At 49.1% G+C, this 26,954-nt stretch overlaps 1 protein-coding gene across 11 annotated transcripts in view; it reads right to left on the reverse strand.

The window, feature by feature from the left end:
* LOC111833510 (nuclear factor 1 X-type-like) overlaps positions 1-26,954 on the reverse strand; it is a 112,582-nt gene that overhangs the window by 68,042 nt on the left and 17,586 nt on the right. For 2 of the 11 annotated variants that reach the window (XM_072712088.1, XM_023791828.2), the window contains exon 1: positions 300-995. The exons of 4 other annotated variants lie outside the window; for them this stretch is intronic. In XM_072712088.1, the coding sequence (XP_072568189.1) occupies positions 300-318 (19 nt within the window). In that variant the 5' untranslated portion in view covers positions 319-995. Of the gene's footprint in view, positions 1-299; positions 998-26,954 lie in introns of those variants that run through there. 5 more of the 11 variants (XM_072712089.1, XM_023791825.2, XM_072712085.1 and 2 more) reach the window with 4 other exon arrangements.

Genomic DNA, 26,954 nt, shown 5'->3' on the forward strand with positions numbered 1-26,954 from the left:
ACATAAGACCCCCTCAGCAATCCCACAATACCCGGCTGATGCGTGAACGCACGCCACCACGCTGCGCCAGAGAGCAGCAGTCACCCGCATGTTCAGCTGCCTTTCTATATTGTTACCTGTCTCCTTTATTTCCCCAAACCAAACTCAAACTCAAATACTACCACCGTAACACTCAAAAAGTTACTGAGAGACAACTGGCAGCAAACAAAAATTAAAATGAAACCAAATTAAAATAAAAAATAATAATAATAATAATAATAAACACAGAAAAGGACGGAGGCAGACAGTCTGGTAGTTACCATTTTGCACTCTCATCATAAATTCAGCACGTCGATTGCAAGGGAAAAGAAAAAATTCTCGGTGCTCGGATCCCTGTCTGTATCAGCCACTTAAGATAAACTGCTACAAGAAGAGATGGGGGGAAGAAAAAAGAGAGAAAGGAAAGTGGAAGAAGGCAGGGAAAAAAGCCCCAATTGTCCAGTGGAATTGGTAAAAAAAAAAAAAAAAAGTACGAAAAAAGAGGAAACCGGGGGGAGGGGGGGGGGCACAGGAACAACACCAGCAAAAGAGTCCTGACGGTACAGCAAGAGAGGGAAGAGGCAGATTTTTAAAAGAGAAATAGACTGAGCAGGAGAAATAACAGCAAAAAGGAGAAAAAAGCACAGAGAAGGTGTGTGGCCCCCCAGTATAAAAACGCGTAATAAAAAAGGCAAAGGGGAAAGCCGCTTACACGAACACACTCCTCTTCTGCTTTTAAAAATCTAAAGAGGAAAAAAATGCCTGGCAGGCCAGTGCGTGGTGTCTGCGGAGTTTCTATGGGCCCTGCGTAGGACTCACAAGGACAGCCTGGGACGGGGGGGGGGCACAGCACCACCACCGAATGGGCAAAAAAAAAGGAGAGGACCCAATCGATGCTGGAAGAGCGTGTGCGACCGCTGGCAAACCAAGGCTCTCCTTCCTTTTTCCCCCTTTCTCTCCAACACTCTCTCACTCTCTCTCTCTCTCTACGTTCCTTTCCCTAACCATCGCCTGAGTCTTTGCCAGTGTGCATAGGGCCCACCTATTTGGCAACGAGACGCCTACAGCCCAGCCAATACGCTCGCTTCAAGGGCTGGGGGGGGGGGGGGGGGGTGGCATGGGGGGGGTTGGTGGTGGTGATGGAGAGAGCAAGAAAAAGAGAGAGAGCGAGACAGAGAGCAGTTTAGTCAGACGGCACAAAATTTGCCAAATTGACAAGTTCCTATCTAGTGCGCAGGCAAAGTCCAGAGGATATTAATTTTACATGCACCAATCCTAAACCTTGCCACTGTTACTGCTGCGCCCCCCCACCACACTTTGCCACCATCACACACTGCCGTGACACCCCCACACCAGCACCCCTCTCCTCATTCTCTCTTTCTGCTCACATTACAGCACCTTGGCTCAGGCTGGCATGAGAAAGCACAGCTCCAGTCACAGCTGCTCCCAGATTTACCACACAAACAATGGGCCGGGGGGGGGGGGGGATATTTCCCCCAAAACACATCCTATTGATGCAGTGCAATTTTTAAATGCCCTCATATATCCATTGCATTTTAAACCACACACACACACACACACACACACACACATACAAACGCAAAGAAAAATAAACATTAAAATAACAGTAATGCAATTTTACTTGAAAAAATTACAGGTACTAAAATATAAATAAATGCCGAGCAAAATATTCTTAAAAGGTATTTAAACACCATTATCACCAAACATAATAAATATCTATCCAGCCATTTTATTTTTGATTTTTTTTTAGCTACAGACCCCCCTGTTGTTCCTAACCCTGATGTACTTGCTTCACTTTCTGATATTTTTGCTATTTTACAAAAACAGAGTGAGAATATGCCATACTAAAGGCTCCATGCAGAGACAGCAAAGAGGACCATTCTTTGTTGGTAATCGAGCACACAGATTTTTTCCTTAACGAATTAGGAGTTAGAAATACTCCAACCTATACAGCGCACAAATGAACCGGCCCACGCCGCAATATTAATACAGCACCTAACTGACAGTGACGTGCAAATGCCAGAAAGTGTTTCCAAAAGCCGGCCGGGTCTGTGCGCCTTAGTGCGGCGTGCGGCACAGACCGGCTCCCGCACCGCCACCGACTGACCTTCAGCGACCGCCCCGCTTCCCCAGGCCGATTAAAGACTGGGGGGGGGGCGATCTCTCAGCCCTGGGCTGGTGCGCACTCCGCAAACGGAGATGCCGGGACGCAGGTAGCGTGTTTAAAGAAACGAGGGGGCCAGGAATGAATGAATGCTGCGGCATCTATAACATAAACAGCGACGTTAGAAAATGTCCACGAAAGCAGCAATAAAAGTGGAAACACATGCTACCACAAATGGCATTGTGGACTCGAATTAATATGAACCATTTTCAGACATAAATTTGAGCAGTTATTAACAAACAGAGCGGCAGAAGTTTCTCCAGCAATTTGCCAACAGTTCGAGTATGAAAACGTGGAAACACTGGCAAATCATTAACTGTCTGATTTTAGTTTATACTCCGTAATGTGCAGTTATGCTCTGATCGCCGTTCAAAAACACATTCTCCCCAGCATCCTAGATGACATCAGTTTTTTCCTCTTTAATGCTAGTTAACCTGAAAGCAAGTAAGTCAATTAAAATAAAACATTGAAATAAACAACGAAAAGTGAAAGAGACGCAGAGAGTGTCTGGCTGGCCCGTATCAAAGGCGGATTGCTGCTTGCGATCTCAGTGCTAAGTGGAGATGCCTTTGCCTGACATTTTGTCTGAACTGCTGCTGCTTGTCAGATGCCAAAAAACCCAATTGAAATGAAATTCCCCGCAATGCATTTCCGAAACAAATGTTTGAGCAACTGAACAATCAGCCTGCACAAACTGAGCACTGCTGGACAGACAATATCTCCTTATTACCAGTATAGGCATCATTTTGACAAATGTATGTATATAGTCTACATATATACATACACACACACACACACAGGGATATATAATTTCTATACACAGTGTAATACAACAACAACGTTATATTCTCCCCGCTTATTTTTAAAGGTAGACCAGAAACGACGCCAGTGTTATTTGTAAGCAAACTCTCACAATACAAATAGCGCGGTCCACGTTTGAATATGCGCTGCACGCGTATGTGGAGGCCTTTCCGTAAAACCAGTGATTTGCAGTATCCTTTTCGGCGGCCATTTATTATGATATATTATATTAGGATAATAAGTATTATTATTATAGATATATTTCAATGGCACCGTCCACAGACAGCACCGCGTTTGACCACTGTGCTGCATGAGGTGAACCTTAAGAACGCGCCTATGAAATAAACAAGCGCTGAGGCGGCGGCAGCTGCGCACTCGTACAGATGTTTCAATTTATTTTTGCAGGAAAGCTTTTTTTATGATTTTGGCTCAGCTTTGGGTCTCCTCAACACCCTCGCATTTAGTTTAATTGCGTCAATTCCGAGAAGCTATATATATATATAGTGTTGCACTTTTTAGTGATCTCCACGCTGCTCTGCTGCAGATGGAGGCGATCTGTGTCCTTACGCCGGGTGGGATGTACCGCCGCTCGCCGCACCCGCTCCGCGCGCGAAGCCCCCCTTTCTCGCCGCTGCGCAGACACGAAGCGCCCGGCGCGGTCTGACCGGCAGAGCCGTACCAGAGCTGTCTCCCCTCCACCTTTTAAATGTATATCTAATATGAAACCGCATCTTATCTTTGCGAGCCACACGGTCTCTAAAACGAAGACCTTTGCTCGGTCGGGAGGGAAACTCCTCTTTCGTTCGCCTCGGCTTTTTTTACGAGAAGAGAAAGAGTGGAAAGTGAGCTGAGGGCTATCGCTCCGAAAAGCTGACTTAGCCGACAGCCCGCTCCTATCCACTGTTTATAAAACAACTGCCAAAAAGGAGAGAGGAAAATAGAGGGAGAAAATTCAGGCGACATCTCAACTTAAGCGTTATACTTTACTGTCGTGGCTTTCAAATATTTATTGCTACTTTTTGTTGCATGAGAAATAAACATTCAGCAATATATCCGCCATGACTAATCGCCCAACAGAGAAAAAGATTAAAACTAAGCTCCGTCCGCTTTTGAAGATTTCGTTGATAAGTTTATTTAAAATGAAATTTTAAACACATAAATCTCACATTGTCTCATTTGTAATTGTCTGTCGCTGTATATTTTATCAAATGTTATATAACAAATGCCCGGTAGAAAAGTCATTTGCAGGAAGAAAGGCCCGGTCAGTAATATTTTGACAAGAGGACTGAAATATCTATATCAGTCTTTCGGTTTCTTATTTAAACAATGCACTTGGCACTATCTCTGCGGCTGTATATTTATTCAGGACGGGCGTAAATGCTGACAGTCATTCCACAGGTTTAGTCCTTAGACAAGTACGCCTGCAAAGATCGGACTTTGCACAACCTGACAACGAAGTGCCAAAAACCGTACACAGTACACATACAAATATTTCATTAAAAAACTATGCTTAGTTTAATAAATCTTCATACCTGCACGTTAAATATTGGATAGAACATCTCATTACCACCTTTAATATAAAATGAAAGTGGCGTCAAACATAACTCGTATACATAATGCAGATATCGTTAATTAAATACTATTAGCCTATATTAATTACACGATGAAACGGAACTATCGACAGAGGGAAAATAACTATCCACAAGAGAGGCCGGATAAACAACGATCTCTTCTTAGCAGATGGTCTTTTCGCTACTTGCTTAGAGGAGTTGTGCGCTTGTACATTTTTAACTAGATCTCCTTGAATCACGAAACTACATTCAGCGACCGGCCGAGAAAAGAACAGGCGACAAACGGCACCACGGTGACAAAGTGCGGCACTGTCACTTCATTCACCGTGACCCTCATACACAAGTGCATCTAATGCGCTAAGCGCTGTCCAAAAAGAAAGGCATGCCTACATAGACCCTTCACATAGCAAACAATCGTAGGAAAAACAATCATTTTAACGCGGTATTAGAAATTTACGCGTTAGATCATTCGGCAGTGGACCTTATCACTGCGAACGAAACGGCTGTCATCGGCACAGTGTACGGCACAACTGCTTTTCCACGGCAAGATATCACGGAAAATAAATTATATGAACATCACACATTGTACAGTTCTATTTTGTTTTGGTTCCATAGTAAAATAACGTCAAAACACATTAAAATCAACTGTTTGTTCTGGTTTTCAAGTTATACTAAAAATAATAATTCGGTTTTAGTTTTTTCATATTAATTCAAAAAACCTTTATTTCTGTTTAAAATGGAAAGAAAAAATCTGGAACAATACACATTAAGAGCCCCTTAAAGTATGAAGTCAATAGTTCTGCCAAGATCATTAAAACTACATATTCGCGGCGCGCACACACATTTATTATGAAAGAGAAAAAAAATTAAGGCTGCCGTATAGACTTGGCTTGAAAAAAGGAGAAATTCACGACCTGGAGAGACAGTTTGGCACCCCGTTTAAATCAAGTCAGACAAAAGAGCAGTAGTAGTGTTTTACAGCCGTCAGTGACATTTATTTTAAATCGGTAACAATGGGTCTAGCAGTGTAATCAGAGATAGGCCTAGAGGCCATTATAAACTCAGCCTGATCCAATCAGTTAATTTCAATGTGCGCCGTTTAATCGTTCGTTGCAGTTCATTTTTAAAGCAAGTCCATTAGTTTAAAACGGAGCTCAGTAACCGGTAAAGTGTGGCTGACCCTTTGTCACTTAAGGTCCATGTGATGGCTATACATTTAGATAAAAGTACAGTTACTATATAAAGTTTATATAATGTAAAGGCAGTTAAGTAATATGCATTCACGAAATGCAAACATGCATGACACGCAAACTTTGACTTTCGTCCATTGGCCACTTTTGAACATCGCCGTTGCCTGATTTAATGGTTTGAGTGGGGCTGAGGTAAAACAAATAATGTACCTACTTTTCAAAAGTTGTAAGCCAAAATGACACTTCAGTTCATACAGGCTGGAATACATAGGCCTATAACAACATGAACGTAGTTATTTTTAAAATTGCTCTGCAGTTTTGATTCCGTCATTTTTCCGGTCTCCCAAAGGGCTGAAATGTATGTGAGGCCGTGATGTCAGCCCTCATATTAAATTCGCCATTAACTTTCCGTATGAAAACACATGACTCCCGTTTGCTTCGATTCAGTCACTGTTCACTTGCAAATTAAACAATGCCAGACTCAGTGTTTGCTCGCCGTTGGGAAATAAAGTTTATTGCTCCACACAGACATTTATTCCTGAGCGATCAGCCGACTTTATATCACAGTTCAACTCTTACGCTCTTTTGCAAATAGATCTTTTCTGCACAGTAAAAAGCAAACTATTCAAAGGCCGTGTTCCAAGTTCATTTTTTTTTGTATTAGGATGCCTAATAACTTCTGGGGCAGAACACGCAGTAAAACCCTTAACAACGGCGATGATCCTAATTCGCGGTCGCTTGAATTGTTTCAAACACGAGACAAACTCCTAAAACGACTAGATTAATTATTTAACTATTCAAAATGGCCTTAGCCTACTCGAAACAGAATCTAATTATAATATCCGGAAAAAGGCGGCCTACTGCCCATTAAAACCAGCTTTATTTCCTTAGGCGTCCAAGTTCTTGCGAACATCAGAACTGCTGCAGTGTTTTACTGAAGATATGCCCAACAGCGCAGCCATTTCAGTTTTTGCCAAAATTAATATTTATTATTTTCAGGGCAGCATTCATCGTTTTATTTATACTTAAGTTGATTAAATATCGCTGATTCTTAAGAGAAGCGTAATGACCTACGCTCAGTAATTTATTCTAATATTAATTAATTACCATTAGCATTACAACATTTGTTATAAACACAATTATTATTATTGAATTATTTTTTATTACAGGATAAATGTTTCTATTTTTTTTTTGGACGTCATGTTTCCCCTGAAAACTCAACAATCTCTGTCACATCAAACTTAATGCGCCGAAAATGTAACAGTCTAATTGCAGCATCTTTTATTTGAATCACAGTTCCATTAATAGAAATATTTCCTCATGTATTAAAAACAAACCAAATAATACCTATAGTCATGTTAAAATTAATACTGATATTATTAAAACGAGTTTACAAAACGGTAAGGAACAAGCTTAGAGTCTTTAAGCGTATGTTGGTGTAAATCAGCTTTATTTCGACCTGCCGTTGGACCACAGCGAAACAGCAGCACGTGCCACTGGAACCGATTTACATTTATTATCCCGATAAGAAAGAAAAAAATTTAATACAATTCAATATTTGTGAGATATTTCAGAAAAAAAGTATTTTATTATAACTTTTAATAGTCCTATTGGATTAGAAAAGACATTTCAAATAATTGACACGTAAAAGTCACATGACAGAGAAAATGAATGACTCTCCTCGGCGGGTTTGGCACATTTTAGCTTATTAGTGAGCTCATTTACTTGTAATATTATATATAATAATAATGTGTTACCCATATAAACAATGATTATTTAAGTCCAAATTTGGTGAACACATCTTCCCTTCCCTGGCAATTTTCAGGCTACTACTAGTATTATTATTATTATTGATAATATTGTTGTTTTATTTTTTATAATGGAAAGGGGAAAAAAATGAATTCATTTTTCGAATCCATTTCAGCTGTAACGCTGCCCTCTGATTACTGTGGCCTGCCTCTGGAATGATTCCTCGCTGCCCACAGAGAGGCCGCATTACAATACGTGGCCTGTACATGGCTGTGATACTCGCTGTGGAGCATAAAGTATGAGGAAGGATGTGTTTTTGCAGACGGGGAGCGTCAGGTGGGACACTGCCACCCTCCCGTGTGCCGCGACCTCGGAGTGGCGGTCAGGGAGAACGGCAGTCGGCACGAGACGGGAACGGCGGGATGCTTTCCAGCCGCTCGCTGACCGGTCGCGGGGATAACGGACTCCTCGTCGAGGGAAAATATTTACTCGAGCCACGCGGCCGCCTGGCGGGGGGGGGGACCTGCATGGAGGTTTTCCGTCTCGTGACACGATGTTAGCATCTGCTGGGTTCACCTCGCCGGTCCAACAGCGGCGCTGATGTCAGCGCGCGGGCCGCGGGTAATCCGAGCACCCGTGCAATTTTAAAGAGTCATTTTCTACCAAGGAGGAAACAGAGGATCGGATGTTACGGGTCCCCATTAATCCCCGACGCCGCTCTCGCCATTGTCATCAGCCATCGGCCATCGCCACGTACCCGCCTTCGCTTGAGAGACAGAATTCAAGAAAAATGACGAGTTAAGGGCCCTACTGGGGGTTCCCCCTGGTGTGTGTGTGTGTGTGTGTGTGGGGGGGGGGGGGGGGGTGCCGGGGAGCAGGGCGAAAGCCACTGTTGATATTTTGCGAATTTCATACAATTCTCACATGATCCATAACACCGGATTCTAACATATTTTATGTGGAGGGTTTATCATTATTATTTATTTATTTTTTTCCTTCCAGAGCTGGTAATGCCGGCGTGGCAGGCCAAGCGGGAAGATTAGCCATGGCGTTTAAGTCCTACTGGTTTCGCTGGAACGGGGAAAACAAAAAAAAAAAAAAAAAAAAAAACAAAAACAAGCAGGGATGATATGTGAGCATGGGGAGGGGGGAGGGGGGAGGGGGGGCGGGTGCTGGAAGCGCCTTGGACCGTCTCCCTTTCAGGCGAGGGACCGCGCAGGGGACCGGAGCGCTAAAGCACAAGGTCGGCGTGCCGGAGAGGGAAGCGCCTCGCCACAGGTCCTGTTTCATAACAAGCCACGCTCCGCTCGGAATACCTGCCAACAAGTGTAACTTCGCATGGGGGAGGGGTGGGGGAGGGGGCGGGGCCAGCGGGGCGTGAGGCTGATTGGCGGTCAGCCGTTGCCTAACAGCCCGATGAATGCCAATGAGCTGCGTCCCGAGGCACCCCCCCCTCCCCCCTCCCCCAACCATCACAGCCAGGCTGGCCATTGTATGTGAGGCTGGACAGCCGTGTCTGGCTGCCAGCGAAGCAGGCGGCAGGCAGATGCCGAACATCCCCCCCCCCCACCCCAGACCCCCCACCCGGTGCCGTAGCAACGCCGAGGCGAGATTTCGATCGCAGGTACGCCGCGTAACGCCAGTGGTGTGACCATCAGCGTAGCTGCATTTTTCGGCCCTGTGGCCTACGGTGTGTCCCGGACCCCGGGCGGAATTTTCCGGAAGGTGTGATGTTTGCTTGAAAGTGGGACAAGTGAGGCGGACATCGGCTCGCCGGTTTGTTTCCATCTAGACGCCGCAAGGAAAGCGACAATGACCACGCTAGGGATTAGCATCAGATATTGCTGTTCATTTCAGAGCTGGCGGGCTGGCATTAGTCAAACGGTGACAGTGATGACAGCGTCTTTTCTTAGCAGATTTTGTAACAGATGACAGACGATTAAGTCCCCCCCCCCCCTCCCCAGTTTGCAGTTCCAGGGTAAGCCTGCTGACCCCAGATGTCTGGCCCGGACGTCGTCACGTCTGGGAAGCACTACCATCCTGAGTTGGAGTTATTTCATTAACAAAAGATGCTGCAGCCTGCTTCCATCAGAAAGCCCGGCTCCTGGCTCTGGGTGGGTGGGTATGTGGGGGGGTCCCATTTGGGTCATGGCCCGGAACAGGAGCCCATCATCCACCGAGACAAAGGTCTGTGTGCTGGGGAGCAGCAAGAGAGGGACTGCACACCCAACGGAAGAGCACACCAGACCATCCATCAACACACTTGTCATTCACACACACACACAGGGGGCGGCATTGGGGGGGGTCTGCTCAGGATGGAGGGCTTGTTTTTAATCGGATCCCCGTGAAGGTGAACGGACCTCTCACGGCAGCCCGATCACACCGGTCCTGACACGCTGGCGTGGCTTGTTTCAAACGCCGGTGCCTCGTGGGGAGGGGTGGTGGTGGTGGGGGGGGGTCACTCTCCCACTCTAGCCGTGACTCAGTCTCCGTCACCTCTGAGGCGAGCCCCGTTTTTGCTGAATGTGTTGCTATAGGTGAGGTTAGAGCAAACAAAACAGGAATATTTTTCCAGGTCGCGGCAGGGATGAAGCGGACGGGGCGGCGGATCCGCCCATTTCCGGACATGGGGGGCTCATTTCCCTGCACAAACTTCCCAGTACGGTCAGATCGGCCCGTGCTGGCATTGCGAGCCGCGAGGGAAAGGCAGTCCCAAGACCGCCATAATCAGAACGAGCAGTAATCGCCGCGGTAATAGGGCAATTATCTTAGAATTCACTTTCCATCAGCATAAACGTTTTTTATATTAATCATTAATCCCTGGGAAAACAAAAAATAAATGAGATGAAAAACAACAAAAAAAAGAGAAAAACTCCCGCTATCCTGGAGGGGGCGGGCGGCCTCCACCTTTGAAGCGCCCCCCCCCCCACACACACGATCTGCAATTATCCCACTTTACAGACCGACGCGTTACTATGTGTGAAAATCTGGAAGCCATTTGCGGTCGCCGCCCGGCCCACTGCACCAGCGGCGCCGGGGAACGATGGCGATCCGCTCGCGCCCCGCATTCCACACGCTAAGCCGCCACACCCCCCCCTGCCCCCGCAGTCACTGCCTCATGCCATCGTCACCATTACTACCTCGGGAGAAATACTTTGTTTAATTAGCCATTTTCATAAGGGGGCGGTATGAGGCCCAGTCAGCTCAGCCCCGGTGTGTGTCACCAGAAGGTTGCCAGTTCAAGCCCCCGCCTTGGCAGAATAGTTACATCCCCATTGGCCCCCGAGAAAAGCCCTTAACCTGCAGCACTGCATGCTGGGTCACCCCATGCTGTGACCCCCCCCCAGCCTGCCCTCACCTGTCTGTGTGTCTTATGGAGAGCAAGACGGGACAGGAGAATTTTCCCTATGGAGATTAATAAAGTATCACTATTCTATAAGGAAACATTGCCTGGGGGTAACACAAAGATGTCAGAGAGCAGGGAGGGGGGCCTGGAGCCTATTATTATTATCCTTCCTTCCGTCCATCCATCCATCCATCCATCCATCCACTTTCTGTACCCACTTATCCTTTTCAGGGTCGCAGGGAGTCCTGAGCTGATCCCAGAGGCTACGGGCGGAAGGCAGAGATCAACCCAGGATGGGGCCCTAACCCATCACAGGGTCCTAACCCAGGACGGGGCCCTAACCCATCACAGGGCCCTAACCCAGGACGGGGCCCTAACCCATCACAGGGCCCTAACCCAGGACGGGGCCCTAACCCAGGATGGGGCCCTAACCCATCACAGGGCCCTAACCAAGGACGGGGCCCTAACCCAGGATGGGGCCCTAACCCATCACAGGGCCCTAACCCAGGACGGGGCCCTAAACCATCACAGGGCCCTAACCCAGGACGGGGCCCTAACCCATCACAGGGCCCTAACCCAGGACGGGGCCCTAAACCATCACAGGGCCCTAACCCAGGACGGGGCCCTAACCCATCACAGGGTCCTAACCCAGGATGGGGCCCTAACCCATCACAGGGCCCTAACCCAGGACGGGGCCCTAAACCATCACAGGGCCCTAACCCAGGACGGGGCCCTAAACCATCACAGGGCCCTAACCCAGGACGGGGCCCTAACCCATCACAGGGTCCTAACCCAGGATGGGGCCCTAACCCATCACAGGGCCCTAACCCAGGACGGGGCCCTAAACCATCACAGGGCCCTAACCCAGGACGGGGCCCTAACCCATCACAGGGCCCTAACCCAGGACGGGGCCCTAACCCATCACAGGGCCCTAACCCAGGACGGGGCCCTAACCCAGGACGGGGCCCTAACCCATCACAGGGCCCTAACCCAGGACGGGGCCCTAACCCATCACGGGGTCCTAACCCAGGACGGGGCCCTAACCCATCACAGGGCCCTAACCCAGGACGGGGCCCTAACCCATCACAGGGTCCTAACCCAGGACGGGGCCCTAACCCATCACAGGGCCCTAACCCAGGACGGGGCCCTAACCCATCACAGGGCCCTAACCCAGGACGGGGCCCTAACCCATCACAGGGCCCTAACCCAGGACGGGGCCCTAACCCATCACAGGGTCCTAACCCAGGACGGGGCCCTAACCCATCACAGGGCCCTAACCCAGGACGGGGCCCTAACCCATCACAGGGTCCTTACGATCATTACTACCAGCATTATTATTGCTACTATTGTCGTTGTCTTAATTAAAAGTCACCAAATGTTATCTTCATACAGCAAAGCTGAGAATAGCTGCAGTGTGTATCATTTATTATCATTGTTATTATCATCGTCATTATCATTGTCGTTATCGTCGTTAGTGTTAGAGCGTCTGCTGCTCTCTAAAAGGAGTGATGGACCCTGGAGAAAACGGCAAGCCTGAGACCCAGAGGCACCGGCAGACAGAACTCCCCGGGTTTGAGGATTAGCCCCTGAGCCAAATCATTATGCACTTTAAGCCGCTCTGTTAAGTATTTTTTATAAAAATCTATTATTGTGAATATTAATACAAAGCAAACATTACACAGATTTCCACTACAGCAACAACAATACCAACATTCTACTTCAATATATCAATCAATATACTACTTACATCCGTATTGTGAACACTAGTATGTTGGGAAAATGACCTACTTAAGAAACATCCATACATCCATCCATCCATCTTCTAATCACTTATTCTGGTCACAGTTCCGGTTGTTAGTGAGGCCTGTTTGGTTCCAGCTAGGCAACGCTGTGAGTTCGATGGTCAGTCTGCCCGCTTCCTCTCTGCTGTCCGGCTCGGTGAGCAGGCAGCCGGGCCCCCCCACATCTCTGCTGCCCCCACAGGCTCCGCCATAATGTGAACAGTGACCTTGATGCCACACCACTGGTCTTAGGTTATGCCGTCGTCCCTTATGGTTACTTCTTTACAGCTTCTGAACAGACCGTTACAGAAACGTCAGTTGTTCAGGCCTTTAGTGCTGGGGGGTCGCATTCCTGAGTGTGTGATGTGATTAAATCTCCGTGGCTATCTGGGTCATTGATTTATAAATACTACTGATAGAAAGTTTAGTCTCGTGTGTCGTCCCTGAAATACAGCAACCCGAAGAATGTGATTCTAGATACGAGTCATTTACGCTCCTCATTTTTCCATCAGCCTGTTTCTGGGGGGGGGGTTGAAACAGGAATGCAGCTCCTGTGGCCCCCGCATTCCTCGAGGGCGGAGCGTGCTTGAGGAGTCCCAGCACAAGTCCCCGCCCACCCCACCCCACACAGGTGCAAACGCTGCCTGTCTCTCCACGACCCCCCCCCCCACCACTGGAGAATCCCACATCCAATCTGCTAGGGCCCCATCCACCTCTGCATCCTGGTGGTTGCTTGGAGATCTTGGAGTCTTTTTACCCATGTCATTCTAGATGAGGTGGATGGGTCTGGGGGGGCAGATCCCACACGGGAGGGGGCATATCACGTGACCTTGCCATGTCCCAGAACCTCTCGTTGGGCCATAATGGAGGGATCTCGCCCAGACGCCATCTCTCCCTCCTTCTGCGGCCCTGCAGCTGTGCCTCTCTGCTCTCCGCAGACGCGGGCTATAGGCTTCTGGCCCTCTCTGTCTCACTCCCTCACTCTCCATTCTCCTCGACCATCCCTCTGCCAGTCAGCAAGGCGGGATGCCAGCCTCTTCCACGGCCTGGGCACACTGCCCTGCCCTTTATGCAAATGCGTGCCACCACCCCCAACTCACACGTCCCCTCCCCCAAGCAGGGCCCGCGCTGTCCCCCTCACACACCGTACACACACTCCATACATACACTCTGTACACACACACTCCATACACACACACTCCATACACACACACTCCATACATACACTCTGTACACACACACTCCATACACACACCGTACAAACACACACACACTCACTCTGTACACACACACGTACACTGTACACACACCCTCCATACACACACAATACACACACACATTCCGTACACATACACCGTACACACACTCCGTACACATACACTGTACATTCACACACACCATACACACACACACTCCATATACATACACCGTACGCACACATACACACACTCCGTACACATACACCATGTAGACACACACATACACCGTACACACACTCCGTACACATACACCGTACATACACACACCATACACACACTCCATATACATACACCGTACGCACACATACACACACTCCATACACATACACCATGTAGACACACACATACACCGTACATACACACACCCTCCATACACACACACTGTACACACACTGTACACACACACACTCCATACACATACACCGTACATACACACACACTCCATACACATACACACACTGTACACACACTGTACACACACACCCTCCATACACATACACCGTACACACACTGTACACACACTGTACACACACACACTCCATACACATACACCGTACACACACTGTACACACACACACTCCATACACATACACCGTACATACACACACCCTCCATACACACACACTGTACACACACTACATACACATACACCGTACACACACTGTACACACACACACACTCCATACACATACACCGCACATACACACACCCTCCATACACACACACTGTACACACACACACACTCCATACACACACACTGTACACACACACACACTCCATACACATACACCGTACATACACACACCCTCCATACACACACACTGTACACACACTGTACACACACACACTCCATACACATACACCGTACACACACTGTACACACACTGTACACACACACCCTCCATACACACACACTGTACACACACTGTACACACACACCCTCCATACACATACACCGTACACACACTGTACACACACACACTCCATACACATACACCGTACACACACTGTACACACACACCCTCCATACACACACACTGTACACACACTGTACACACACACCCTCCATACACACACACTGTACACACACTGTACTCACACACACTCCATACACATACACCGTACACACACTGTACACACACACACACTCCATACACATACACCATACATGCACACACCCTCCATACACACACACACTGTACACACACTGTACACACACACACACTCCATACACATACACCGTACACACACTGTACACACACACACACTCCATACACACACACTGTACACACACTGTACACACACACACTCCATACACATACACCGTACACACACTGTACACACACTCCATACACACACACTGTACACACACACACACTCCATACACACACACTGTACACACACTGTACACACACACACTCCATACACATACACCGTACACACACTGTACACACACACACTCCATACACACACACTGTACACACACTGTACACACACACACTCCATACACACACTGTACACACACACACTCCATACACACACTGTACACTTCCTCTGCCATGTGAGGCAGCCTTGAGACCAAAACTTCACTTTCATGTCTAGTTTTGACTTGCATGAAAAAACCTGACAAACAAGATGGCAGCGCTCTCCATGTTTCTGTCCCTCTGTGTCCCTCTCTCTCCTTCTCTTTCGCTCCCTCTGTGCCCTTCTCGCCATCTCTCTGTCCCTCCCTCTTTTTCGCCCTCCTCTCTCTCCATCTTTTTCACCCTCTGTGTCCCTCTCGCTCCCTTTTTCCCTGTCTCTCTCTCTCTGATTCTTTTCTCCCTCTCTCTCTTTCCTTCTTTTTCTCCCTCTGTGCCCCCCCCCTCTGTATTTTCCTCTTTTTCCATCTCTCTCCCTCATTTTCTCCCTCTGTGTCCCCCTCTCCCTTCCTCTTTATCTCCCTCTTTCTCCCTGTCTCTCCCTCTTTTTCTTCCTCTCTCTCTCTCTCCTCTGTCTCCCCTCCCCCCACCTCTTGCTGGACCATTCACACACCAGGCTCTCCCTCAGGGCATGCTAGACACGTGTGTGTCTGCGTGTGCGTGTGCACCTGCCACACGTGTGTCCCCCCCCCATGAGGTTCCCTGCTCACATCCTGGGATAGATGAGGTAAGGGGGGCCTTAAATACCCCCCATTTTGGTTTTTCAGTTACTGTGAGGCCACGGGGTTCCACGACGGCAACACCTCATGCTCACGGCGTCGCGGTGTCGGCGTATCCGGCCCACCGTGCCAAACACTGGCCATCCGTGAACATCCGGGAACGGGGGGCGCTCGGCCGGGCGGGCAGGCGGATGGACACGCAAGAAATGGTGTGTGAAAAGGCACACGGGCATGAGTGCAGGGCAGCGCGGAGCCATCTGCACAGCAGCACATTGGGGCAAAAATCACCGCATGGACACATGCAGGCGCATGGACACGTGCACACACACGCACACACACGCACACGCACACACACGCACACACCCGCTCACACATGCACACATACACACACGCACACACACACGCGCACACACACACAGATCTCCAGCCAAAATGCTTAATTTCCCAGCCAATTAGAGAAGGTGCCAGCATTACTCTAAAACAGCACACAGGGTAGCGTTGGGGGTGTTGCTGCTTTTTCCATCATTTTGGCCGTGGTACTATAGATATATATATATGCTTTTGTTGTTAAAATGTCCGTTTTTCTCACTTTGGTAAAACTTAAACCGTTATTTGCTGGTTTCACTCTGTTTTCGTATCTATTCCGAGACTTTCCCCTTATGTCTGAGCTCAACCACAACCAAAGGACCTAAAGGTATGTGTCCGGTCGCAGAAAAACAGGCTTTCCCCTGCCCTTTAAGAGTAGGGAAAGCAGCCAGTGATCGTTTCCCCTCGCCTTTGGTGACCGGCAGCCCTGGGGGGGTGGGGGTTTGGGAGGGCCGGTGGGCGGGCGGCCAAAGGGTATCCACGACTCCTTTACCCTCACCATGGTCACGTCACGCATGGCTTTGCCCACGAATGGCCACCACCCCCTCCGTCTGGGTGCCTCAGATCACAGACTTATATGACAGGAGTGTGAACACGCACATGTGTGCATCTGTGCATGCGACCGCACACAGGGTAGGGAACACAGCCTGACAGACACTGTGTCAAATACAGACTCGGCCAGAGCTGCTCTTCTTTGTCTCTCTCTGGCGGCAGAGCCCGCACCAGAATGGACACCCAGACTGGTGCCCCACTGGGACGACTGGAAACACTGGGCCGGGGGGGCACCAGGTGATGAGACAACCACAGATGTACTATGTTACCAGTGCTGGGAGGGGACTGGGGGGGCAGAGGACCAGGGACAGATGGGGGGAGACTATCTCTGTAACAAGCACAGTGTATAGAAGTATAGCTGTGCTAACAAAGAGGGGAGAGCTGTACTAAGGTTTCCTGTGCTAATGGGGAGAGCTGTACTGAAGATAACTGTGCTAACAGGGAGAGCTGTGCTGTTGTTTCCTGGGCTAATGGGGTGAGCTGTGCTGAGGTTTATTGTGCTAATGGGGAGAGCTGTGCTGAGGTTTACTGTGCTAACAAGGAAAGCTGTGCTGATGTTTCCCTGGGCTAATGGGGTGAGCTGTGCTAAGGTTTATTGTGCTATCGGGGAGAGCTGTGCTGAGGTTTACTATGCTAATGGGGAGAGCTGTGCTGAGGTTTACTGTGCTAATGGGGAGAGCTGTGCTCAGGTTTACTGTGCTAATCTGGACAGCTGTGCTCAGGTTTACTGTGCTATCGGTGAGAGCTGTGCTCAGGTTTATTGTGCTATCGGGGAGAGCTGTGCTGACGTTTACTGTGCTAACGGGAGAAGCTGTGCTGAGGTTTCCTGAGCTAATGGGGAGAGCTGTGCTGAGGTTTACTGTGCTATCGGGGAGAGCTGTGCTGAGGTTTACTGTGCTATTGGAGAGAGCTGTGCTCAGGTTTACTGTGTTAATGGGGAGAGCTGTGCTCAGGTTTACTGTACTAACAGGGGAAGCTGTGCTGAGGTTTCCTGGGCTAATGGGGAAAGCTGTGCTGAGGTTTACTGTGCTTACGGGGGAAGCTGTGCTGAGGTTTCCTGTGCTAATGGGGGGAGCTGTGCTGAGGTTTACTGTGCTAACGGGGGGAGCTGTGCTGAGGTTTACTATGCTATTGAGGAGGACTGTGCTCAGGTTTACTGTGCTAATCTGACAGCTATGCTGAGGTTTACTGTGCTATCGGGGAGAGCTGTGCTGAAGTTTACTGTGCTATTGGGGAGAGCTGTGCTCAGGTTTACTGTGTTAATGGGCAGAGCTGTGCTCAGGTTTACTGTGCTAATCTGGACAGCTGTGCTGAGGTTTGCTCTAGTAATGTGGAGAGCTGTGCTGAGATTCACTGCAGTAACAGGGAGAGCCGTGGTGTGATTTACTGCGTTAATGGGGAGAGCTGTGCTGAGGCTTACTCACAGATTACAGGCCTACCATCATATTTCATGCACGCTTCTTTGTGAAAGACCTCATACCCTCATGACTGCAGTTCCTGGCAAAAGCTTTGCTTTCAAGGCAGAATAAATTGATAATAAGGCTCATCGCTGCTCTTCGCCATTGCAGGTGAACTGGCCTGAGGGGGGCTCTGGCATGTCAGACATGACTAATAGATCTCAGAGACTGGCAGCCTCCCAGCATCAGGCCATAGGAGGGTAGACAAACCAGTGTGAAGCCTAGAGGAAGAGCCCCTTTTAGCGGCACTTCTATGCTTGGCAGATAGGCAGAGAATCTCGCAGCCAGGGTGAGAGGTCCACAAAGCCCCCTACTAAGGATGCTGGACCTGTGTCCATGTGTGTGTGTGTCTACCTGCCCCCACATACGCAAGCACCTATCACACGCCAAACACCCTAGCCCCATCAGGAGCACCTCCACCTTAGAGCAGACTCATCATACCTCCTCCACCTTACAGCTACTCATCACACCTCCTCCACCTTACAGCTACTCATCACACCTCCTCCATCTTACATCTACTCATCACACCTCCTCCATCTTACATCTACTCATCACACCTCCTCCACCTTACAGCTACTCATCACACCTCCTCCATCTTACACATCTACTCATCATACCTCCTCCACCTTACAGCTACTCATCACACCTCCTCCATCTTTCACATCTACTCATCACACCTCCTCCATCTTACATCTACTCATCACACCTCCTCCATCTTACACATCTACTCATCATACCTCCTCCACCTTACAGCTACTCATCACACCTCCTCCATCTTACATCTACTCATCACACCTCCTCCATCTTACATCTACTCATCACACCTCCTCCACCTTACATCTACTCATCATACCTCCTCCACCTTACAGCTACTCATCATACCTCATCCATCTTACACATCTACTCATCACACCTCCTCCACCTTACATCTACTCATCACACCTCCTCCATCTTACATCTACTCATCACACCTCCTCCATCTTACATCTACTCATCACACCTCCTCCATCTTACATCTACTCATCATACCTCCTCCACCTTACATCTACTCATCACACCTCCTAAATCTTACATCTACTCATCACACCTCCTCCATCTTACATCTACTCATCACACCTCCTCCATCTTACATCTACTCATCATACCTCCTCCACCTTAAACTTCCCCCCCATCTTCAGAGCTTCCATAACAGGCCTGGTGCCCTTAATGGAGCAGCGGTCTGAGAGTCATCCAGCCCAACAAGCTACCCTTCAACTACTGCAGCAACAGTAACGGAAGCCTGTAATTCCTGGTGCTGTAACGGAGAAGCCGCGAAGGACGGCCAGATTCAGATTCGCTCCACGTTCAGTGACTCAAAGGCTAATTTCCGAACCTCTGGTGGGTGGACTTCTCCAACATGGCCGATACTGACCCAAAGTCCACGTCTTACATTTTCATTAGTGGAACATGGGCCTGCAGATGCCAGTCAGTGAAAAACGGACCAGGATACAGCAGAATAGCAGTGGACTGTCAGAAATGTTTTGCTGACTGGGTTTCCCTTGGCGTCATCACAAGGAACATGATACTTATAATCTGAAATTCTGACAATGAGCAGGCAAATATTCTGCAGCTGGTTCAGTGCTGACAAATATATCTGTTAAATAAGTTCTGCTCTTACTTCATTGTTGGCTTAAAAACCTGTCGTTGGAAAGAATGCATCCTCTGGTTTATCCTGATCCTGAATTATGCCCTCTGCTGCCCATGAGAGCACCCCCTACTGGGTTGGGGAGGAACTGTTTGCATTCATAGTCGACGAGCGGCTTGCAAAGATACGTTCAAAAACGCTGCAGCGTTACTATGACGATCTGCGGGTGAGCCGGCAGCATTCGCGGGCGCGACGGGAACACCGTGACCGTAGGCTGTCGCCGTGAAACCAGGGCAGCTCCTGCTGGGGAGTCTTCCGTGCGAGGAGTGCGCCGTGTGCGACCGGGGTCCGTGACTCACACGCGCGATGCTGGTCAGACCCCAGCCCGCCTCCGTCTCATAAGAGCAAAGTGCCACGTTTTGAGACAGAAGGAGAGGGAAGCAGTTATTCTGCATACGAAAGGTGTTTTTTCCCTGGTGCGTTGGCTGCAGAAACACTCACAGGCAAACTTCACCACCCCTGCTGTGGCCTCTACATGTAAAGCTCCTAATGACGACCGCTAAGACGCTGAATTTCTCCACTTCAGCTAAAAAAATAGCAACAAGCAACAAATGTTTATAAGTAGCTCTCCTGAACAAAGATATCAACCCTTCTTAATTGGGCTGTTTTTATTTTACTGCTCCCCCCTTGTATATGTTACTGAACACAGTTTTATTATTGTTATAGGAATGGATTCCAGGCAACGAAAATGCCACAGCGTTCAATCACAGCCAAATGCTCAGAAGGTTTCCGAGGGAGGAGAGAGGGGGCTGTTTCTTGGTGGTGGGGGGGCGGGGGGGGTCCTCATGCATGCACAAGGAGCCACCGTTCCCTCACACCTCCCCAGGGCAGCTTCATACGTGGCTGCCAGCTGCTTCCGTTGATGAAGTTTGAGAGTCAGGTACAGTACGGCAGAGGAGGGGGGGGGGGGGGAAGCACTCAGAGAGTTTGATCCTCACGATGCCGCATTGGTTTGCCTCTTCCCGCCAAAAATCCGTTCAAGTAATTTTCACACTGCAGCTCATGCAGTGGCGTGTATCTATACACTGATACGTGTTGCTTTACTACTGCAGTCATGAAATACATGAAGATACACAAATAAATACACTAGACACACAAACGCTAGAACACAGTGTGTTCATGGCGATGGGTTGGTGCCCTATTCTGGGTTATTTCCTGCCTTGTTCCAGTAGCCTCTGGGATAGGCTATGGATGGATGGATGGATGGATGGATGGAGGGATACAAACACTAAACACACACAGGCAAGCACACCAAACTGAGCTCTTCCAGACATTCCAGGACACACACACTCAGGTTTGTAATTATTTCTTTGTGGGGACTCTCCATTCATTTTTAGGGGAGATCTCTAATCACAACATGACGACCTTAACCCCTACCCAGCCCTAACCTTAACCATAAGTAACTAAACTAAATACAAGACTTTTATAGACATTTATAGTTTTTTTATTGCAGTCACAGGTTTTTAAAAAATTGGGCTTATCCCATCTTTATGAGGATTGGAAAAATGGTCCCCACAACTTCAAAATAACAGGATTTTATCATGTTTTGGAGAAATTTGGTCCCCACAATGTAAGGTATACCTGGAACACACACGCACACACACACACACACACACTGCAGCCAGAAGGAAGCAGCTGTGTGACCAGTGGGAATCCGATACGTGAGCGAACAGGACCGTCAACGGCGAAGCCTTTCTCGCACATCCCCGCAGTCGCAGAGCCATGCAGACGCAGCCGCGCAAATGCAGCCCTGCAGACGTACACAGGCTGCCTTCCCTGTGTCTCTATACAACCCGGATCAGCCTACCTCAGACCAGCTGTGTTTACACTCAAACACTCATCTAAAATATCACCTTTCAGAAATTAAAAAAGAGAAACAGAAAAGTGGGCGAATCTGGAGTTATGCTGTATTTCTGTATAAACACAAAGGAAAGGCATGAAGTAAACTCCCCAGCGGCCCGCGATGGAGACGGCTTTCCAACGCGCGTTTAACGGCTCCTTCTGGAGCATTCCGTCAGTTTTCCTTTATCAGGACCCGCCCTCTTCCCACTAATTCATTGAGAGCCAAAAAAGAAGAGGGTGCACCACAAGAATGCTGAAACCAGCATAATTAGCCCAATGTGCGCTTAACGATACACATTTCTCAGGCTCTGGATCGGCGCCACCGATTCTTCTCAGTCGCAGGCCAAGACCGGAGACTTAGAGTCAATAAACAGGCACCACCCGCCCCCCAAGAAACTCCATCTCACACTGACGACGTCCTCCAGCCCCGAGCCCCCCAGCCCAGCTCCCAGTCTGTCTCCCCACCCTCCTAAGGCCTCCACAAAATCGTAACAAAAATCTGAACAAAAAAACACATATCGCAAAAAAAAAAAAAAACCCTGTAAAGGATTTAGGGCAACTTGGCGAGGTGGGGGGGGGATGGCGGCCTGTTTTAATTCAAGGCTTGAGGCTGAAAGGGTCCCAGGGTGAAGAGAGGCAGGTGAGCAGGGGGCAGGGGGCAGGCGGAGCCTCGCGGTCGGGGGAGAGAGACAGGCTGACTTGGGAGGGACGATTAGAGCGGCGGAGCAGCTTTTGCCGTGGTCAATTATGGTGAAGAGTGCGGAACGTACACACCCTCCTGATACAGGAGGGAACGGTGCTCACAGAGAGCCTTAATCACCTCTGGGTATCCCGGTGTCGAACCCGGGTTCTGTGGCTGGAAGGGACGACGTTAAAGCTGCACAGTGTTACCGCGTAGGTAAAGTCAGCGTGTAGAGAGAGTGGTGGAGACTCTCAGCGTCCAGTATCCAGTCAGAAAGTTCTAGAATCAGGTTCCACGGAGAGCCTCTACGAAAGACAGGCGCTCCTTAGATATACATTATGGAAAATCGTGGGTGTGTACGGAGCAAATCTGCAGAGTGGTACAGTTATTGCGGCCCGTTCTGCTGTGTGGGTTCTAGGTGCTGGGTGACATCAGGGCATCTGGCCGGTGCAGGCAGGCAAAGTGGAACAAGGCCAAGTGACACGGTGGACTGTTCTGTGCCCCCCTGCACACTCCCAGCATACGGCCCAGGCTGTCTAAAAGAAGCAGCAACAGCTAAACAGTAAATGTGCAGTGCGCTGTGCAGTCGTCTTTGCTTTGTGTGCACTGTGGGCAGCAGGCTGCGCTCTCAGTATACTTTGAGCACTGGAACCTGTGCATTTTGAAGGATTATGTCTCTGTTGTCTACTGTGTACTCAGTGTTGTTTACCCTGTACTGTGTGTTCTGTGCTGGACGCTCTGTGCTCTGCCCTTTGTATACTCTGTGCTATATACTCTGTGCTAGGCTGTATGCTCTCTACTCTGTGCTGTATGCTGTGTGCTTTGGATACTCTGTGTTGGGCTGTATACTCACTGCTGTATGCTCTGTGCTGTACATTTTGTATAATCTGTACTGTTTACTCTGTACTATGTGCTGCATATTATGTATATATATCTGTGCTGTGTCCTCTGTATATTCTGTGTGCTGTGCATTATGAGTGATGACATCACTGTTCTGTGCCATTTACTCTGCACTGTGTTGTATACTCTGTGCTGTGCTGATGATCCTATTCCGTGCTCTGTATACTCTGTGCTTTTTGTTCTGTGCTCTGTGTACTGTGCTGTACACTCTGTGCTCTATATGCTTTGTGTTGTGCTGTGTACTGAATACTCCATGCTTTATGTCCTGTGCTGTGTGCTGTACATTCTGTGCTGCGGGCTGTGTTCTGCACCCTGTATTCTCTGTGCCCTATGCGCTTTGAGGCATTACGTCACTGTTCTGTGCTTTGTTGCCGTTCACTGTCAGTCCTGCACCATTGCGGCCAATCACGAGCTACAGCTCTCAAACTTTCACAAGAGTCTCAGTTAACACACACACTCTCTCCTTCTCCCCCTGTGGGAGCGCTGGAACCCCCCCCCCCACGATCCACCGCCTGTGTGTGTGTGTGTATGTGCATGTGTGTGTGTGCGTGTGCGTGTGCTCACAGCTGCGGGGCTTCCTCAGGGTTCACGGCGGGTGAAGATATGGTATATTACGCAACAGCGTATAGATTTTTCCACCACTGGCGAGGGGCCAACATCCTCCTTGGAGGAGCCAGTGCTCCAGAACTTTGTTCCTGGGGGTAACAGCCACATGTCCCCCCCCCCCCCCCCACCCGCGGGGCTAACACTGAACGGGGTGACGAGCGTTCTGACGTTTCCAAGGTGCAGCTGTTGATACCGGTTTTGTATTCACTGCCTCTGCTTTTCATTTTTCAGCCCCCCCCTGACCTGAAAGCGGGTCACGGCCGTCTTTACCGCCATGCCGCTAACTGTGTGCTTACTTGACTCTTTTCCAAAGCGGGAACCACCGTCCAGCCCATTAAATGCCTGAATGTTCCCTATAAAGCAGCGGCAGTGAGACGGGGGGGGGGGGAAAGAGCCCTTCTCACAAAGCTTATCTTTACAGCAGCGCTTAATTACTTTAACCGTTTATGACATCATGTAAGACTTTGCAAACGGCTCTGGAAAGAAAAGAAAAAGCGAAGTAATACTTCACGCCTGCGGCCTGTTCTGGGAGCCCGCGTCCTCGGCACATCCATCCCTAGCGGACAGGGAGAGGGTCGGCCTGGAAAACTCCACCCCCCTATCCCCCCCATCCCCGCCCTGAGGTCTCCGAGGAAACGCGGTTCTTCGCGGAGGTTTGCTAATGTATGTAATTGCTCGCCCAGGTGCGCTGGCATGCGCTAATGCACTGTGCTCTGGCGGTGACGTTTGTGTGTGCGTGTCTAAGTCCTGCCGGGGGGGGGGGGGGGGGGGTTCTGGGTCCCATCAGGGTTAAGAGTCAGATGTGGGGCTGGCACATGTGGAACGCTGGCAGCGCTACAGGCTTCCGCTCACCACCATCAGTCCTTGCCCCCCCCAGACACCCAGCCCTCACACTTGGGTGTAGTGGTGTTTAATGCACATCACGAGATAGAAGCACGCCTGTGACACACGTGCACTAAGTGCCTGCAGGTGTGCACTGTGCACACATGGTGTGCGTTCTTGGGGGGGGGGGGGGGGGGCAACAGTGCTGGAGGCCTCCCCAGGGAGACCTCAAAGTGATGCTGCTGCACAGACGAAGCTCCGTATCTTTCAGATGAAGGTTTGACCTTGTGAAACACTGGCATGTACCACACCACTGTATTAACTGCACAGCACAGTGGAAACGCAGTGAAGACCCACTGCAGAACTGTGGTGCAGATCATTATATCATACACTGTATAGTATTATCTCTGTTAGACTGCTGGACAGACCACTGTATAATATTGCATGCAATGCAGACCACTGTATAATATTACCTCTGTGACACTGCAATGTAGACCACTGCATTATACACTGTATAATATTACCTGTGTAAAACTGCAACATAAACCACTGTATTATACATACTGTATAATATCTCTGTGGGGCTGTAATATAAACCTCTGTGAACTGTATACCCAGTGTAGACTATCATACACTGCAGTGTAGACCATTATATATTATTATATCATTTCTATACAGCTTAAGGATTTCCCAGAGGTCTGGAGAAAACCAGTCATGATACTGTTGATTTCACTTCCATTCACTCTTAATGGAATTCTCCCTGAAATTTTTAAATTGGTACACCATGAGATCTATAAGGGTTACTTCTGTTAATTAAAGATATATGCACTGTTTGTGGGCATGTATGAATATATGTAAATTTCATGCTCAACTGCATAGTCTCGTTCTCTGGAGCCCAAAAAAGCCACAGTGAACTAAAATTAAAGATGGCAGAATAGGCCCAGCTCAACTCCCAGCAGTAAAAGGCAGTTCTTTCTCAGTTCCCTGACTACGGGATCCATGGCATCACATGCCAGGAGAAACGAGGAAGGAGACAATCCCGGGGGAGCAAATGGCCCATCGCGGCCACACACCGGCCTCTGGGCGACCCCGACCGCATCCGAGCCTGCCCTCCTCACCGCCCGCATCCGTGACGGGTCACACAGAGCAGGCAGGGCAGCTCCAAGCCTGCGCGGTTAAAAAATAAAAATAACATGCCACGTCTGTGGTCCGCTCGGTCTTTCAGAGACTGGGTCAAAGGAACCAGCGGTGGCCGTCTCACGAAGACTGTCCGCCGTTCATGAAGACCGACCGGGAAAAGCGTATTTCAATTATTTCACATACAATAAAGCAATCAGAGCACAGCATTCCCAGCCTTTTAGCTGCTAATCTATTCCACTCCTAGCTCTATATCCACCCAGTCCACCCAGTCCCCTCTCCAGAAAAAATACACTGTGACTAGCTTTACAGCAGCGACACTGCAAACATAAAAAGCATATTCTAGCACAGCTTGTGCGCCGTGAGAAGAGCTTTTACTGCTTGTACTTGGACTGAATCAGCAATAGATGCGAAATACTCCCCGGCAGGACAGACACGTGGACGCAGGATGGCGCGGCGGGCGCAGCATTCTCCCCGGCTGCGCCACCTGCACCGGCCCTCACGTCACGAGCACACCTACGACCACACCGGCCAGGCGCATCTGGCACGTCTCTACAGCAGCACCGGCCCCCGTCCGGGTGGAGATCCGGATAATCGGATGGACGCCGTGTCGCCCCTCCCACATTTCCAGGAGGGACACAGTAGTCATTCAGGCCTGGGTCCCAATTAAACCCCCAAACTGGAATAAATATGTAACACATTTTTCTTTCTCTCTTTTTTCCTTCCTTCCTTCCCTCCATCCTTCCTTCTTTCCTTCCATCCTTCCCTCCACCCATCCTTCCTTCCCTCCATCCATCCTTCCTTGCTTCATTCTTTCCTTCCATCCTTCCTATACCCTCCATCCACCCTTCCTTCCATCCTTCATT

The sequence above is a fragment of the Paramormyrops kingsleyae genome, chromosome 5, assembly GCF_048594095.1.
Source record: "Paramormyrops kingsleyae isolate MSU_618 chromosome 5, PKINGS_0.4, whole genome shotgun sequence".
Taxonomy (NCBI): Eukaryota; Metazoa; Chordata; class Actinopteri; order Osteoglossiformes; family Mormyridae; genus Paramormyrops; species Paramormyrops kingsleyae.